The sequence below is a fragment of the Amblyomma maculatum genome, chromosome 1 (genome assembly GCF_055883805.1).
Source record: "Amblyomma maculatum isolate TAMU_Amacu chromosome 1, ASM5588380v1, whole genome shotgun sequence".
NCBI lineage: Eukaryota > Metazoa > Arthropoda > Arachnida > Ixodida > Ixodidae > Amblyomma > Amblyomma maculatum.
The window spans coordinates 410,196,613-410,214,337 of record NC_139344.1 but is presented as its reverse complement, the minus strand read 5'-3'; the positions used below and the strand labels follow the sequence as shown (position 1 = coordinate 410,214,337).

General features: G+C 48.2%; 1 protein-coding gene across 1 annotated transcript in view; it reads left to right on the top strand.

Annotated features, from left to right (window-relative positions):
• LOC146208923 (decapping and exoribonuclease protein-like) overlaps positions 1 to 15,194 on the top strand; it is a 30,930-nt gene extending 15,736 nt beyond the window's left edge. Inside the window, exons 4-6 of the mRNA XM_084596496.1 lie at positions 9,246 to 9,381; positions 12,180 to 12,265; positions 14,445 to 15,194. Coding sequence (XP_084452622.1) covers positions 9,246 to 9,381; positions 12,180 to 12,265; positions 14,445 to 14,565 — 343 coding nt within the window. The 3' untranslated portion in view covers positions 14,566 to 15,194. The remainder of the gene's footprint in view (positions 1 to 9,245; positions 9,382 to 12,179; positions 12,266 to 14,444) is intronic.
• The last annotated feature ends 2,531 nt before the right edge of the window (positions 15,195 to 17,725 follow it).

Genomic DNA, 17,725 nt, shown 5'->3' with positions numbered 1-17,725 from the left:
ATTTCCGAAAGTAAGTCCGAGCATCATAATTCCAGTAAGTACGGGCACCATAAAGCGACGACCACGCCACAGGGCGATGGAGTTGAAGAATGAATCCGGGACTGGAGCCGGCCGCGTCGTCTGCTAGCCGTGTGTTCATGTGCAGAAATTGTGTCATGAATTCTTTTTCCCACGGCGTTTTCGTCGTTGTATTAACAGAATCTGTTGCCAATACACTGCGACACAATCTACGGGGCATCTCCAGAAATATTTTATCCTTGGGTAAATGTACGAAAGCTATAAAAATGCATTGGAATTTGTATTTACTTGCCCCAAATCGGCGAGCAATACGATCGAGAGCGGACTGTTTGAGTTCACTAAGTGTCAACGAGCCTTTGTAATAACTGTCTAATTATTCAATTCTGAAGTACTTAAAATAATATCGGCACTTCATTGTGCATTGTCTTACGATCGCTATCATTCGCTTCTGGTACAGGACACAAAATAGGTTCGCTACTACGTAGACCTGTAATAGTTCATTTATTTAGTGCAGTGCTGCATTTTTGTGGCGCTTTATTTTGCAAGGTATTTCATGGGCCCTGGGCGCAAAGTAAAGAAAGATATGATGAGCGTCATGGACGAGATTCAATGTATTAAACATTGTGCCCCTAGCGCGTGGTTCATGCATTTAATAGCTTATAAGCGGTGCTTGCTAAGAGCTTGTGTGTCTAAATATTTTGTCCTTTTACCTAGGCGCATACTAAGCGTAGAAATTATTGAAGGTTGTAAGCTCTCGCTTTATCGCCTTTCACCCATTTCCGATTGTACACGCCACAAAACGTGTCATTTCCACGATCCAAGCCATCGCTATGGGTAATTCCGTGGGGGATGCTTCAAGCATGGGGCATTTAGTGAAGCACCGGCCTTTAACATCAGAACGCGACTGCGTTGTGGCACCCCTTTCCTGTCACGAAATCAGTAGGTCTGCCTTTATTAAACTTGAACCGGCGAGGCTTCGCTACCTATTAGCAATACGAATGTCAGTCGTATTAATCGTTGTGGTCGTCGTGTCTGCGTTGAGATAATTTGGTCACAGAATAAAACTCCGGTGAAACTTAACAAACTGATTTAATGGCTACATATTAAAGAAACTGTACAGGAATTCAAACTGACGACCGTTTCGTTGGGCGCCTTGCAATCTACTGTCTTTCGACGACGGTTGGCCGTGTTCCTCTCTCCAGGCCTTCCCTTCTTTCCCTTTTTTTTAGGGGGGCCCCACGCTTGCGTGGGCCCTTGGAACCTGGCAGTCGCGGCGCTCGTTCGGCGGTGTCGGTAACAGAGGAATCCTCCTCACTCACTCCTCGCGTCCCCGGTGCTGGTCCGCAGCCCCCTAGTAAGCTCGGATTTCAGGACAGGCGGGCGTCCGAGTCTTGTTAGGCCCATCGCTGTGCCCTCAACGATCGGGACGCTTTGAGGGGCGACGAGCCGTTGGTCCACTGGCCGGCAGTGGCAAGAAGCAGCCGTGCCATTTCCGAAAAGGGCACTGCGGCGCGTAAACATACACACACACACAAGCGCGCACAAACACACACACCCGCGAGTGGCCGCTTGGCCGGCGATCAGGGGAACAAAACAGCCGTCTCCTGACACGTCCTTCTGATCTGGTTTTTGTCCGTTTTTGTCCCCGACACATTCCCCCCCGAAATGACGAAGTCATTTGTTAGTCGGAGAGTTGCAGAGGGTAGAGCAACTGAATTGGACGGCGAAGTCTGGTCCCCCCTGGCAGTCGGACTTCAAAAGCTCTTGTTCGGTTGTCTCTTCCCGTGAATGCCCTTTCGATTATTTCCAGCTTCCACATTTGCCGCGGCTGTAGGGCTTCTTTCAGGAGGACCACGTCTCCAATTTTAACTTGCTTTCCCCGTTGAGCTCCTTTGGAATGGGTCAGCTGTAGCTCCTTTAAGTACTCAGTGCACCAGCGTCTCCAGAACCCTTGCAATGCTTTGTTGCGAGTTGAAATCATTTGTCGCAGGTGGTTACAGGACAGGGCAGAGATTTCCTTTCTTTGCAGCTCCGGAAGAGAGGTCAGCCGTCTTCCGGTAAGAAACATAGCGGGACAGAGCGGTTCAGGTTCGTTCGGCTCTGTGTAAACATGAGTAAGTGGTCGGGAGTTCAGCACCGCTTCCACTTCAGCCAGCGTAGTTGACATTTCCTCGAACGTCAAGTAGCTCGTTCCTAGCGTCTTCTTTAAAGCTTGCTTCGTTAGTCCGACAAGACGCTCGTAGAAGCCGCCCCACCATGGTCCGCGTTCCACAATAAATTTCCATTGAACCCGCGAGTTCATAAGGTGATCTTGTACCGGGTCACCTCGCATCACATCCCAGAGGCAGCCCAAATCCCTGTTGACCTTCTTGAACGTGAGGGCATTATCACTGTAGATGGTGCTCGGGAGTCCTCGTCTGGCAGCGAACCGGCGAAACGCGAGCAGAAACGTGCCTGCCGACATGTCGGCAACCAGCTCCAGATGGATGGCTCGAGTCACCGCGCAGGTGAACAGCGCTACATAGCACTTCGTAGGCGAGAGCCCCTTGACGACAAGTGGTCCGGCAAAGTCGACGCCCGTCACCTGAAAGGGTTGGGCTTCTGTTATGCGGTCTGTTGGCAGCGGTGCTGTTACTTCGTTTGCCGGCTGTACGTTGAACCGCTGGCACGTTATGCATTCTTTTACAATTCTTTTCACCAGCTGCCTTGCTCCGATCACGTGATATCTTTCTCTGAGCTGCGTAAGCGTGTGGCGTATCCCTCCGTGCAACACTTTGAGGTGGCAGTAGTGGGCAAGCAGCTTCGCTAGGTGGCTTCCCTTTGGTATGACGACAGGATGTTTGGAGTCATAGCTCAAGTGGCTCCGTTGTAGCCGTCCGTCAATCCTCAGAACTCCGTTTTCGTCCACCACAAGAGAAGCATTTCTGAGCGGAGAGTCGTTGGGCACCGCTTTCTGATTTCGAATGCTGTGCAGTTCCTTTGAAAAGCCTTCTTTCTGCTCATTCCGTATCCAAAATAGTTCGGCCCGATCTAGCTCTTCGGGGGTGAGGGGTCCGGCTTCATCGCTTCGTCGTCTTGCCTTAAAGATGAAACGAAGCACCCAAGCCGTGACTCTGATCAATCTCGTGAAAGAGCTGTAGCTGCTAACGTTCATTAATGCAGGCGCGGTCACCTGAGATGTCATGGCCGGCAGTGCCTTGGTTGGCTGCCTGCTCTCTAATTCCTTGTCCGTGAAGGTTGCCGGCACCAGTCCATTTGGCCACTCGCTTTCATGTGCGCAGAGCCACTTGGGTCCCGTCCACCATATCTCACTAGTCGCAAGGCGGGAAACTGTGACGCCACGCGTCAGGAGATCCGCAGGGTTCTCTTTCCCCGGGCAGTGCCTCCATTCATAGCATCCGGTGCTTTGCTGTATCTCACGGACGCGATTTCGCACAAACTGCTGCCAGCGCTCAGTGTCACCTCGAATCCAATGGAGAGCGATCGCGGAATTGGTCCAAAGAGTAACGCAATCAGGGTGCTTCCCGAGAGTCTTTACTATGTAGCTGCACAATCGAGTTGCAAGCAAACATGCCATCAACTCCAGCCTTGCTAGCGTGAGTTCTTTAAGTGGAGCCACCCCCGATTTGCTCATTACAATCGTTGAAGTTAGGCCGTCTTCCGAAGCAATGGTGAGGTAGGCGACTGCCCCATAGGCCGCGGGACTGGCGTCTGCGAAGATGTGCAGGTGCGTTTTTGTAGCCGGCCCACTGAAGTCCGCTCCGTAGTACCTTGGTACCTGTATCTCGGGAAGATGTTTCAATTCACAATACCAGGTTTTCCAGCCTTCAGCTATGTCGTTTGGTAGGGCATCGTCCCATTCGACGTTCTGGCGCCACAGCTGCTGAAACAGGATCTTAGCCCGTACGATAAAGGGTGACAGCCATCCCAGTGGGTCATAGATCCGTGCGGTAGCTTGCAGCATGGAACGTTTGGTGTCTGTCTCCATTGTTTTGGAGCTTGCGACACATGGCGCAAATGTCAGGCGGTCGGTAATGGGGTCCCAGGTCAGTCCCAGCACTTTCAGCACCCCTGAGAGGAATCCTAGAGACTTATTTTTGCTGCCGTCTTGCCCAAATAGCCGGCGTAGCCTCTCGTTATTCGACGACCACTTGTGCAACTTCATCGAGGCGGAGTGGAAGATCGCGTTGGCTTCGTTGTAGAGCTTCAGAGCCGCCTCTTCGTCATCTGCACCGGTTAGTAGGTCGTCTACATAAAGGCTTTGCTGCAGCTGGCTGGCAGTGTGGGGAAACTCTTCCTCGCAAGCTTTCAAGTGGTGCTGAAGGGTAGCGGAGAGCAGAAACGGGCTTGCGGTGGTTCCAAACGGTACTCGCTTCATGCGTCACGTTTCAATGGGAGGCAACGAAGTACCGGCCTGAGGAGTCTCTCGGAACCAAAAAAATCGCAGAGCGTCTCTGTATTGCTCTCGCACTCCAATTTGCAGAAAGGCCTGCTCAATGTCCGCGACAAGCGCAACTCGATACTTGCGAAAATTGAGCAAAAGCCCGACGAGGTCTGCCGTTAAGTTGGGTCCTGTTTCAAGGTTGTCATTAAGGCTCCTTGTACTTTTAGCGTGGGAAGAAGCGTCAAATACAACTCTCAATTTTCTGGAATCACGGAGCACTGCTTGATGAGGCATGTGGTAAACGCAGTAGTTGCGGTCGGCCTTTTCTTCTACCCGTTCTGCCATGTCTAGAATGCCGTACTGCCTGATCACCGCGTCGTATTCTTCGAGAAGGTCAGGAGCTCTTTTGAGTCGGTTCGCCAATTGATTGAGGCGCTTCAGAGCAATTTCTCGGTTATCCTCGAGCGAAATCTCGGATTTCCAAGGCAATGCAACCTCATAGCGGTTACCGACTCGCTTGATGTTGTCCTCAAAGAACTCTAAAGCTTGACAGATTTCGTCGTTCTCCTCGACCTCCTTTACTCCAATCGATTCCAAATCCCAGAATTTGGTCAGAATATCTGTCGTCTGCCTCTCGATTACAGATGTTCGTAGTGCCACGGTTTGGAAGCAGTGGGTCTGCTCGGCATCGTCCTCAATGGGCCCTTGAACAGTCCAGCCCGCTGATGTTTCCACGGCTCTCAGTCGGTTTTCTAATTTGACCGATCTACCTGTGGTAAGGTCCCATATGTGGTCAGATCCGATAAGCTGATCAACACATTCTGTCCCGTTGTTGTTTGAGAATTCGGCCGGTTCGTAACCAAGGGACTTTAGTCGTTTCATTATTCTCTCTGGTGGTGAGGGAATAGGTTGATCGCAGATGGTATCTGTTTCCAGTACTTCGAGTTCCCGATCGTCTCCGCGGTTAGTCTTTAGTGTAACCTTTACTCTTCGGAACTCGCGTTCGGCTTGGTGGCCTCCGAACACCCCGACGGTCAACCTCTCATGCCCGAGAAGCGTACATCCCAGTTTCCGCGAGGTGTCAGCTGTGATGTAGGAGCGCTGACTTCCCCCGTCGAACAGAACTCGTACCTGAGCCTTACCAGTCTCTCCACTACATAATGCAGTTGCGGTCTGCAGCAAAACGGTTTTTTTGGAAGTAGAGCCGTTTCCCGTCGTAGTAGTTTCGAGGCTTACTTGCGCGTTCGTTATGGTGCGGTTCGGCTCAGGTGGCCTGTTTCCGGTGTACGAAGGGTCGCACATTGTGCTAGCATGCTTCTTGCGACATTTGTTGCACTGGATGCTTACGCGGCATGCTCGTGACGGGTGTCCAGATTTAGTGCACTTGAAACATCGGCCGGACGACCGCAGAAGTTGTTTCTTCTCTTCCAAAGTTTTTGCGGCGTCACAGCTCTGCGTTTTGTGCTCGTTGGAACCGCAGAAAAAGCAGGTCAATGGGGTAGCGTTTTGATGTAGCATCGCAGCCGATCGGACATGCCTGTCATGCGTTTTCCCATGCAGCCTCAAATTGCCTTTAAGTTCTTCTCTAGGTTGCTGCTTGAGGTCCATGCATTGTAATGCATTTAAATTCTCCCGACTTTCGACTTCTACTCTCAGAAAGGAGAGTAGCTTTAAAAGGGAAGAAACCGTACCTTGGCCGCTTTCGTTAGTTGCGTGTGACGACGCATCGGAGAGGGAGCTCTGTTCGCAGGCGAGGCTGTCGGTGTCGACGACGCACTTTCGGCTAAAGTCCAACAGGATGTCACGTGGCATCGCTCTTTGCACGATCGGAATTAGCATCGAGCTGTAGGACTCCAGCTTTTGTCCGAGCGTCTCGAGGCCTTTGATGTGTGCCGCCAAGGTATCGTAGAGACGGCGAAGACCACGGATATCGTCTGATGAGCGCACGGGCTTCAAGTCGATCAGCCTCTTGAGATGTTCCTGAACAAGAAGCTCCTCGTTGCCAAACCGTTTCTTGAGCAGCTGGATGGCATCGTTGTAGCACCTTACGGTCAGTGGAAGACCCGCGAGTGCCGCTGCCGCGTCGCCCGTGACTGATGCTCGCAGGTAGTGAAATCTGTCGATGTCAGACAAATCTTCGTTTTTATCCACTACCTGCTCGAACACTTCCCAAAAGGGTTGCCAGTCAGAGCGCCGTCCTGTGAATTTCAGTAGGTCGATCTTCGGCAGCTTCACTCTTGTCTTCCCAGATGTGGCCGTTTGGGGGGCTGGCGTGGTCGTTTGAGTGGCTGGCATGGCCGTTTGACTGATGATGCCACTACCCGCCGATTCCACGGCAGCCTGCGTTGATAACGGACCACTATCAACTTGAAGCTTTAGTCCAGCGAGGCAGGTTATGATCCGGTCTTGATATTCAAATACTTGCTCGTAGTCGTTTTCTGCGTCATCTTCCGGTACCAATGGTTCAATTTCCGTGTTGACAGTATCGAGTTGTTGCTCCAGCTTGCTGAGTCTAGCATGTAGCAATGTAGCTTCAGTAGTTGTTAGTGACGTTTGCCGCTCGTTGAATTCGTTGATGACCTTTGTAACTTGCGAGCGCAAAACCTTCCGTTTCTTTAAAAGGCGTTCCATTTTCTTCGAAATTAATTAGCCAATAAGTAAGCTCACCGGATCGATGACGTCGGTAGTTGTGACCAATCGTTGCCGAGACGTCCCTGGCGTGGATCCGTTGACGTGAGCGTTGAAAGAAAGCGTTGAGCTCACAAATCCACGGCAGATCGAGTCCCGGGTTTCGGCACCAAACTTTTTGTCAGTCGTATTAATCGTTGTGGTCGTCGTGTCTGCGTTGAGATAATTTGGTCACAGAATAAAACTCCGGTGAAACTTAACAAACTGATTTAATGGCTACATATTAAAGAAACTGTACAGGAATTCAAACTGACGACCGTTTCGTTGGGCGCCTTGCAAGCCACTGTCTTTCGAAGACGGTTGGCCGTGTTCCTCTCTCCAGGCCTTCCCTTCTTTCCCTTTTTTTTAGGGGGGCCCCACGCTTGCGTGGGCCCTTGGAGCCTGGCAGTCGCGGCGCTCGTTCGGCGGTGTCGGTAACACAGGAATCCTCCTCACTCACTCCTCGCGTCCCCGGTGCTGGTCCGCAGCCCCCTAGTAAGCTCGGATTTCAGGGCAGGCGGGCGTCCGAGTCTTGTTAGGCCCATCGCTGTGCCCTCAACGGCGCCAGTGGATCGGGACGCTTTGAGGGGCGACGAGCCGTTGGTCGACTGGCCGGCAGTGGCAAGAAGCAGCCGTGCCATTTCCGAAAAGGGCACTGCGGCGCGTAAACATACACACACACACAAGCGCGCACAAACACACACACCCGCGAGTGGCCGCTTGGCCGGCGATCAGGGGAACAAAACAGCCGTCTCCTGACACGTCCTTCTGATCTGGTTTTTGTCCGTTTTTGTCCCCGACAACGAAAGTTCTGGATTCGAATTCCACCACCGCTCAAAGTTGACTGAGTTCTAATTTCTGCTTAATTATCTTCCTTTCCTTAGGGAACCTCTTCGAGAAATTTAGCGTCAATGTAAACATGTCAAACTGCTCCAGAATTATCCATCGAGATTTTTCGCTCATGGATAATGACGACAGGTCACTGTGTGCGCTCGCCTCGCTACGCTCGTTCACTGTTTCCCAAAACGTATCGGTTCTGCTTGTCGAATTTAATTAACGTGTCGATCCGAGTCGTATCCGAAGACGTTTCAAAAGAGACAACGCATAAGTGGTGCCGTCCAAAGTGAAACGTACCTTTTTCGGTGGCTTAGGCAAGGAATCTTCAAAGGCACGAGTTGGCGCTTACTTTCATTGTCGAACTTAGCGGTGGTGAGCGAGCCCTATCACACACGATGGTCGCGAACAAAAATGGTAATCATCACCGAGAATGTAGTGTGTGTGCCGACGCACAAAGGATTCACGGCGCTAAACGATCGGCCCAAGTTGCATAAGCAAAACCGAACTAGGGCGTCACGAGACATTGTTATCGGGCTTCTAGCCGTGGTTCCCGTTCCGCCTTCCACGGTAGAAGACTTGAGCCGAGCGGGTGCCGGCGAGCGCCTGACGCCCCACTCTAAGCCCCAGTGCGCTCCGCATGGCACCAATGCATTGAGAAGAAGCTTCGGCGTCAGGCTTGTCAGGACTCGTCATTGCAGTTGCCAGACTCCATGGCACCTCAACGACCGCCGGCGCCAAAGGGATGCGCCCTCCTCCCCTTCCTCACGTCGCGACAGATACGCAACGTGTGTCTAGTGATCATTGTGGCTCTTGAATGGACCCTTAACACTTTTTATATCGTATTCGGAGTAAATCTCGAGGCTTTATTCTTTGTGCATGGGGTCTGTCAGCCCCCCCCCCCCCCCCACACACACACACACACACTCAAATAAAAATCTGAATTATTGGTGAGAAAATTCCCACCGCAGTGTTTGTTGGTCCGACTTGAAATGGTCACCATAAACCAATAATGGCAATAATGGCATTCAAGTGAATAGCCACAAAGCATAGCCACGAAAATTCGTGCGTAAAATTTTCTGTCATCAGATGTAGTTTACTCGCAAAGTTTGATTGTGACAACACTGAAGTTTCGTCGTTTTTCTTGTAATAGCTCTGCATCGGGTAAGAATGACACATTTTTTTTTTCATGAACTTGAAACTTCGTCTATACAGGGCAATAATAACATGCCTTGATTTTCTTCATGACGACGTCTAAATTAATCCGGAAACTTCTACTACGTCGTCCATTGTAGAGCATGAGCTGCTTCGAGACGTTAAACTCAACGTTTACAATGCGCAGGTTTAAGCTGCTCAAGTGGTGGGCGCAGTCATTCGTGGTCGGCATCCCTCGGGTCATTTGCGGTTTTCGCGATGACGATGGCCTAGTGCGAAGACTCGAAGAGTTCCATGTCAGCAGGATGGCACAGACAGCCCAGGTAAGGTTGGTGGTACACTATTTGCCTTTGTGTCACATTCTGCTGGCGCTCTTAGAAGAAAAATTGTCGCTTGCACTTTACTGGTGCAGTTGATACCATTCCCGTTTAAGATACCGTATTTGTTCAAGCGCGACATGAAGAGGTAGGTCAGCCTCATGATGAGAAGGACCTTCCTTTGCAAGCTTTTCTAACGCAAAAAAAAAAAAATGCTCTCTATGGCTGACAACGTTCGCTGAGAGTCACCGTGTACATTCATATCACCACAAAGGCATGCATATTTCTCCTCGTCTTTCTTGTGTCGTCAGCTCTTGCCTTCCTCGTCTATAGCCTTGTCTTGGGGACATCGGAACTCATATAATGCGGTGTCAGAACATGTAACAGCTATCATCTACAGCCTACTACAGTGGTTCTCAACAATGGATGTCTGTGGTCCCCTTGTGGGCCTTTGGAAGGCCCCTTGAGACCAGGGGAAGGGTAAGGAGTGCGGCGGTTTTATGCGGACTATATCAAGGCTTTATTCAAGGTTTAACTGGCCGCTAAAAATGTGCGCTTGATAGGCCCTCCTGTCACAGCCTACAAGGGCGTGGGGGAAGAGGCTAAGGACACACGAGATGCATTGCATTGCAGCCCCTTCCAGCAGTGCAGCCAGAGCTAGAGTTTCACTGATCCCGGCATCAACAAATAGTGGAGAGCCCCCCCCCCCCCCCCCCCTCCCCCCTTCCCTCCGTGCGCTCTATGTTTCAACACTTCTTTCATGTTTATTTCAGTTTGAGAAAGTAATGCTGGCTTTGGGGGGACCATCCGTGCGTTTAACCCTACACAAGCGTGTATAGTGAGGTCAGAGCTATAGTATTGTCGTGGGTTTCGCGGACCACTTTGTGAGAAACACTGAGCTACACTATACACAGCGAGGGCTCCCAATAACTTATTTTGTCGTGAAAGTGTGAAATATGAGGCCAGAACACGTATATTTGATAGGTATGTTTTCAGGCAGGCACACAGGAGTGTAGGCAACCTTTCTAGCAAACGCTGTCTGGACGTCGCCATTTTCCTCACTGGATTGTGCCTTACATGACGCCAGATGTAGTATGAAGTGTCCTCGCTGATTTTCACTAGTTTGTACAGTAGTTTTGGCATCATCTGTCCATACACTGTGTTGGCGACAATGAATGCCCGCACTCCATATGCGAGCAACGTGTGCTGGAATGCGAGTATGAATGGAAAGAGCACGGAGGCCGACGTAACTGCTTCGTTTAAACTTCGAGTTGCCACATTTTGAGCATACAATATAGTTCCTGGAAATATGAATATAGATAGAAAAGAGTACTCACCTTTTCAAGAGATGTAAGTATGAAATCGTCTTCTGTCTTCTGCTGTGGCGTAGAACTCTTGAACCGTCGCTTTTCATTAGGCACTTCCTGCCTCTTCTTATCACGCTTCATTGCTCAGCCTAAGCGCTCGTGACGGTGTCGGCATTGAAATGCAGAACAATGCACCTACACGTCATTGCACTTTAATTATCTTACAGTAAGCCGTTCTGAACGCGTGACTCTAAGCACGACGTGATCCTTTCCTTATGCATTGCGTTCTGCAGTTTCAATGTTATCCATGTGCACTTCACGGATCATGCTGCGAGCTTCCATCTCGATACCAAAGATTCTGCAATAGTTTTAGGTTACTCCTAATTCTTGTGCACGGTTGCGTGTTCTCTCTCTCTCTCCTTTTTTTTGCTGGGGCATAAATTTGTGAATGTAATGAGATTTGTGATCAGTTCAGTTCAGTCGTTCAGTCGTGTCCGACTCTTCGTGAACCTATGGACCATGTCACGCCACGCTTTCCGGTCTCTCACTATCTTCCTAACATCAAATAACTTCATCTGCAGTGCCTCGAGGATGCCATCTAACCATCGCGTTCGCTGCCTACCCCTTCTCCGGCGACCCTCAACCTTTCCCAACATCAAATCTTTCTCCAGCGACTCCTCTCTTCCCATCAGATGACCAAAGTAGCTGAGCTTTAACTTTAGAATTTGACCCTCCAATGAGCAGTCAGGGTTTATGGTCGACAATATCGACTGATTTGATCTTCTGGCAGTCCAAGGAACTCTCAAGAGTCTTCGCCAGCACCACAATTCAAACGCGTCAATTCTTCGGCGGTCAGCCTTCTTCACAGTCCAGCTCTCGCATCCATACATCACAACTGGAAAGACCATAGCACGAGTTATACGAATCTTGGTTGGCAGACTAATGTCTCTGCTCTTTACTAGGCGGTCAAGGCTAACCATTGCTCTCTTTCCCAGAAGCAGGCGTCTCCTAATTTCATGGCTGCAGTCTCCTTCCGAGGTAATCTTGGAGGTTTGTGATAGCTTCGATGTATAAGAGAATAAACACCTCTGTTGGCTCATCCAGCAGCGTGCAGCGTAGAAAGCTGGGCTAGTTGGTTATCAGTGCATTTGTGAGACAATATTCTAGTGATCAACAAACACACGAACGAAAGTAGTGAAGACAGCACAAACGCTGGCGTTCTGCTGTGTACTTTCGTTCATGGTTTTTTCGCTACTGGAATAATCTCTCACAAATGATGTGCATTGTTCCCCACAACGGACAGGAATATTTATTGCTACGCGAAATCCATGCCTCGAGTAATCAGTGATCTGAAATGTTTAACGAAGAGCAAATTTCGTCCGGAGAGGGTATAATTATATTAAACCACCCGATATTCGTTCATTGCAGGCATTAACTCTAAAACGCCATCAACATCGAATTAACGGGAATTTTTTTTTTTTTTTTGCTCTCATGCAGCGACTGTGGTCTAAAGCAGTGTGCATGAACTTCTGTGACCAGGTTCTTTCCTTCATCAAGCAACACGTCGAAGAAGATGACCCAGGGTTAGTTCTGTCTCACAGTTTTTGTTCTTGCTTTCACCTGCTACTCATGCAGCCTGCATACGCAATGTATCAATGCATTCCATAGAAAGATGCATTGTTCACCCACCAGCGCTGCAGGTTATAGAGCTGTAGCACGTGCCACATATAGCTCCTTGTAGGCAGTTAACAACAAACTTATGTTGTGGCAAGCATGCATATTCACAAAGTCTGTAAGGAAATAATGGTATAGTTCAGAGCATTGCTACATAACCAAATTACCAGAAACAATCCATATGAAAGAGAGGCATGGAGAAGAGTGTTTATGGGGGGGATTTTTTTTGCATATTTGCTGTATGCTATCTTTATTAAGATGTTTGGTATTTCCTGGTGCATATAGTGTGCCCGCTGGGACTTTTGCTTCAATGTACTTTGTCCATTCGCAATTTTTTTTTTTGCGACACAGCACCAATCAGCTTCTTTATTGTATTTAGCCTTTGTCCATTTGTATGTAATAAATTATCATTCTTGTATTGGATGCTTGCATCGCCATTTCAATCAGCTTTGTTTTCCCATATATTAGATATCACTAAGGGCCATTTCATGTCTTAAATAAATAAGCTATAAAATGCTGGGTGCCTTAGGTGCCTTATTTAAGAATAATAAAATTATAACATAAAGAATGTTTTTTACAATTTATGATATCTGAACGGCAAACCATCCCAAAAGAGCTTGCTATAATGCCAGTTCATATGCTATATCATAGGGGAAATGGGAAATTTACAATTTCTTTATGATCTGATTGAAATCCTAGATTTTTGTATATTTGGGCTACTGTTCAAAATGAATTATTTGTCAGCTGCATTTCTTTGAGCGAAAACCTCGACCATGCTTTGGTCGCTTATTGCAGAAGGGAAATGTCTAGCTATGCTGGTATTTCATGTAGCTCTGCCAGTATAATTTATTGTTTTCACATTGTCCACTCGGTATTCAAAGTGGTTAGCTAGGAACTTCAAAAGTGTTGTGATTTTTTTCTGTAACGCTTTTACCCTCACTTTTTTTTTTACTATCAGTGAACATGTTAGCGTCCAGCATCAGACAGTTAAATCAGGCAAGAATAGTCGGAAGGTGCAAAACTGTGTGCTGGTTATCGCTCCATAGTCATGGTATCTATCAGTCAAGTTTGCTTGTAATCTATAGAGATAGAAAATCGAGAGAACCATGTGAGTTCTTTAAAGATCATTTGTTTCTGATGAGCCACGTGCATTCAGAGACAATGAATAGTTTTTGTGCCTGGGCATCTCAGGAGCGTATGATCCCTGGGGCAATGGCAACGAAATATATCTTGAAGGCATGATGCTTTTACAATGCCTAGCTTTCTGAAGCTTAGTTTGTGCTTTCTTTGTAATAAGAGGATAGGTCCTGTTTGCAGGTTATTTTTACACCTTGCTTTGAAGAAGTTTAGAATGTTTACGTGGACCTATAAAGCTAAGAATGATAATAATTAACAGAGGCTGACTATGAAACCACTATTGAGAAAAGAAATGCCACACTTGTAAGCAGTTACATCTATGGGTTATATTGGCTTTGAGCATCCTTCTGCAGTAAGTTTTGGGGGTGGGAGGAGGGGGGGGGGTAATGAAAATAATAATTGGGGCAAAACAGTGACCTTGTTTGCCATGCAGGATATTGCCGCATTGTGGTTTTACAATAATGTGCAAGTCTACAACTAATCAATTAAATACAAAATACAAACATTATTTATTCTGAGATGGAAGACGGTGGTAACAGCACATGTAGAAACCCTCCCCCTTTACCTGCCCTATTAGATATTAATTATAAGGTCGTCAATACTCAGAGTGGTATGGGTGACCTCGTTCAACGCCAATGACCAGCCCTGAAACATGGGCTTTGAGTTCCTGTATGCTGCCGTTTAACTGTGTGAAGCCGAGAATACTTAGAGTGCCATGGGTTACCTGGTATCAATACTCAGAATGCCACGGGTTACCTGATACCAAGTTAATGAATATCTATGAAGTGCGGGTTTTGAGCTCCTGTATGCTACACGTATTCAACAGTCTCTCTCCATCTACGGAGGTGCTATTACCAATACAAGGGCTACTTGGAGAGTAAATGTGAGATGGTTTTTATAGTTCTGCACCTTATCTAATCAATTGTTACCACTCACTGTTGCACTATGCAGGGTGGTCTACCTGTTCAAGTACCTGCCGTCATCGCACGAGATAGTTTGCACACACCTCAAGGAACCCGGAATGTTCACCTTGCTGCCAGACTGGTACCTGCAGGGATTCGATTCTGTGTGAATACACACCTTTGCACCTGCTGCAGCCCAGGACTACCGTTTTGATAATGGAAGACTGTTTTAAACATAGCTTTTTAGTGAACACAGTCAAATTATCAAATTTTCAGTGAACATAAGTTTTTACATTGAATCCAGACACATATTTAAACTTCAATGTTTCGAAGTCACCCACTTTTGTAGCATGATTGACTGTTTTTGTCTGGCGTTTTTAGATGTTCTACTAAAGGAATCATTTCATGGCAGCTTGAAGGGCAGTTTTAGAAAAGCCATTATACAGGTTTTGATTGAACTTCCAGCATATTAAAGTTGCCACATTATAAATTGGAGTTCGTGTCTTGTTCCGAATAGCAGATTGAATACACTGGAATTTACCTTCCAATAAATCTGTATAAAGCCCTCAGAACTTCCCAATGTAAGAGGAAAGAATAATATGAGGAATTTTACACAATTAAAGTTTTCCGTGGTGCATTTTCTTAAAAGCTCCAGCAAAAAAAAAATGCTTGGTTAACTCATAAGAACTTACAAATGGCTGTCTTACTTATGAACACTGGTGTACTGTAGAGCACTGTCATTTCTCACATTTTTATCTTTTTTCATTTTTATATATTTGAAAATAAATGCTGTAATGAACCATCAAATTGTGTGCATGGTCTTCTTGAACACTGAACACACCTTGTCAAGAGTTTGCTTTACCAGCCATGGTGTTGCCTCTGAATTGTGCAAAATCTTATGATTTTCACTCATTGTGATTACTAGCATTGGAGGCCTTTCTGCTTTTTTTTTACTGCAGTTTGCTCTGTCAACAGGGCAGCACAAGGTGTGGTAGTGTTTAGCTATCGATTTATTCAACTGAGCTATATCTCAATATCTCACCTATCTCATTACAGATCAAACAATAGCTTGTGTTATTAGCACCTGCAGGATTTTGGCACGCTTAACTCTTGATTTCTATCTCTGCAACATTTAGCAGGTAAGAGTAGGTTCAATAAGACAAAATAAAATTACAGGTTCAACTATCCTTCAACCAATTTTCGTGAGAATTACCCATCGGCCGAAGCAGCAGTAGGAGGCCGAAAAAACAGCAAATGACGTCTATACAGAGAAGAGTGTGCACGTCTTTCCTAGTGACCGCATTTAGGAGACGGTAGTCAACGCAAAAACGTGATGTGCCGTCCTTCCTGACAAGAATTGAGGGGCAGCCCAAGGAATTGACAACTCTTGGATAATATCCTTGGTTAACATCTCCCATTTATAACTTTTCGTCTAAACGGGGACACTCGGTAGGGCTTTTATGGAATCGGATATGTGAAGCGTCAGTGTCGATGGGGAGTGTCGCCCTAGAATGGGCAGCAGTGCACGGCACTCCTTAGTTGAGAGCCAGGTGTCGATCATGCGAAGCAACTGCGATTCATCTTGGATATCAGTCAATGCTTCCTCGACGGCATTGGTAATCAAGCGAACAGACATTTTCGGGTCGGTACCGCAGGGCGCAAGTTTAAAACCTGTGGGAAGAATGACAGATTCGATGGGGAAATTCACTTCTCTCAGCACAGTGCGGCATTTGGCGACAGACATCATGGTTTGAGGCATCGAGAATATTTTTTTTTTTTTATGTAGGGGATGTGCATCGGTTCTAAAGTCGCATCAGATATGTCGAGAGTGGCGTCGCGGCAAGAAACCGGGTACGCATACAGCCGAAGATGAAGGCACACTGTATCTTCGGAAACAAAACACACACCGCTACGCGAGTCTTCTATCAGACAAGGGTTACATATTTGCAGACGCTAAGCTCACCAGTGTGGCAGTACACACTGCGTAAGACATCTTCAAAAAGTCGAGCCCGAGGATGACGTCGTACGCTTATCGTGCGAAAACTGCTATATCCGCACGTAACACTTCACCACCAAAAGAAAGTTTAACGCTGCACACCGCAATAGCAAGCAATGGTTCGTCACGCGCACCACAAAACTGAACGCATTTATTCCCTCAAATACCACTTTCTTCTGAGGAGACGCTTAAAGAAGCACTCCTTATGGATATGGTGGCCTCGGTATCAACTAAAGCCATGACAGGCACACTAACTAAAACGCGGACTTTGTTCCGTAACATCAGCACAGGCGGGGGTATCTCTTCCAGCAGCGAACTCACCCCACCAGTCGTGCCGGCCTAGTTTCCCGCCGGCAGTGAGCGGCGCCGGGCCGATGGAGATCGCCGCGCGCGGGAAGCTGGAGGTGGTGTGATGCTCCTGTTCGGTGCTAGTGAAAGGTCCCGAAACGACGCATGACATCGGTCCACGGAATCGGGGGTAGCGTGAACGCCGAGAAGAGCCAGGATTATAATACTGCTGCTCAGGATAGTTCATGGAGCCGTAACGGGAGGCTTTCGGCAAGAACATGATGGCGAGATGTGACCGCGTTGGCCGCAGCGGTAGCACACAGGAGGCCGACGAAAAGGCGTTGCGGGTAAGTACAGTCGCCACTCAAGCTGTCGCATCGACCATTGTAATGCTTGATATGTGTCGGCTGGTAGCAACGGGTCCGTAATTTGTCTTGGGGGTGCCCTCGGTATGTTTCTCTGCCGCTGCTGTGGCAGTCCCTGGTATTACTCGATGCCCGCTGCATTAACGGCGCGTGCAAGAGGCGGACACGGCGGATGCGATCGATCAAGGCCGCTGATGAACCCCAAACTAATTCTAGTACCGGGCCCCTTCGCGAACGATCTGACGGATCATGGATCGCCACCCAAGCAGCAAGCATATATGGTCGACCCGCGCTCGACCCTCGCCAATATGGCCCACAAGATCTCATCGGGTCGAGCTTGGCCCTAGATCTGCGATTGACAACGGCCTAAGAATGGCCGATCGTCGACAATCTACCTCGGGCCGACGAGTATGGCCGACTTGGCCACCTTACTGCCTCGCTAGGGTCATACATGGACCATGGCGTACCCACGCACGGCCCAACCACGTCGGCGGCTCTCTCTGCCCGGTGGCTTCTCTATATCTTATAAGTGGTATACTCGTTCACGGGCCATGGTTTACCCATGCAACGTCTGCAGTTCGGTTGCACATGGACAGCATTTTTAGCTGCGCATCCTTTCCTCCAAGCGGGCTCTAACTTTGTGGCATCAACAATGGCGATGTTCTTCGGGTAGGAGAAACG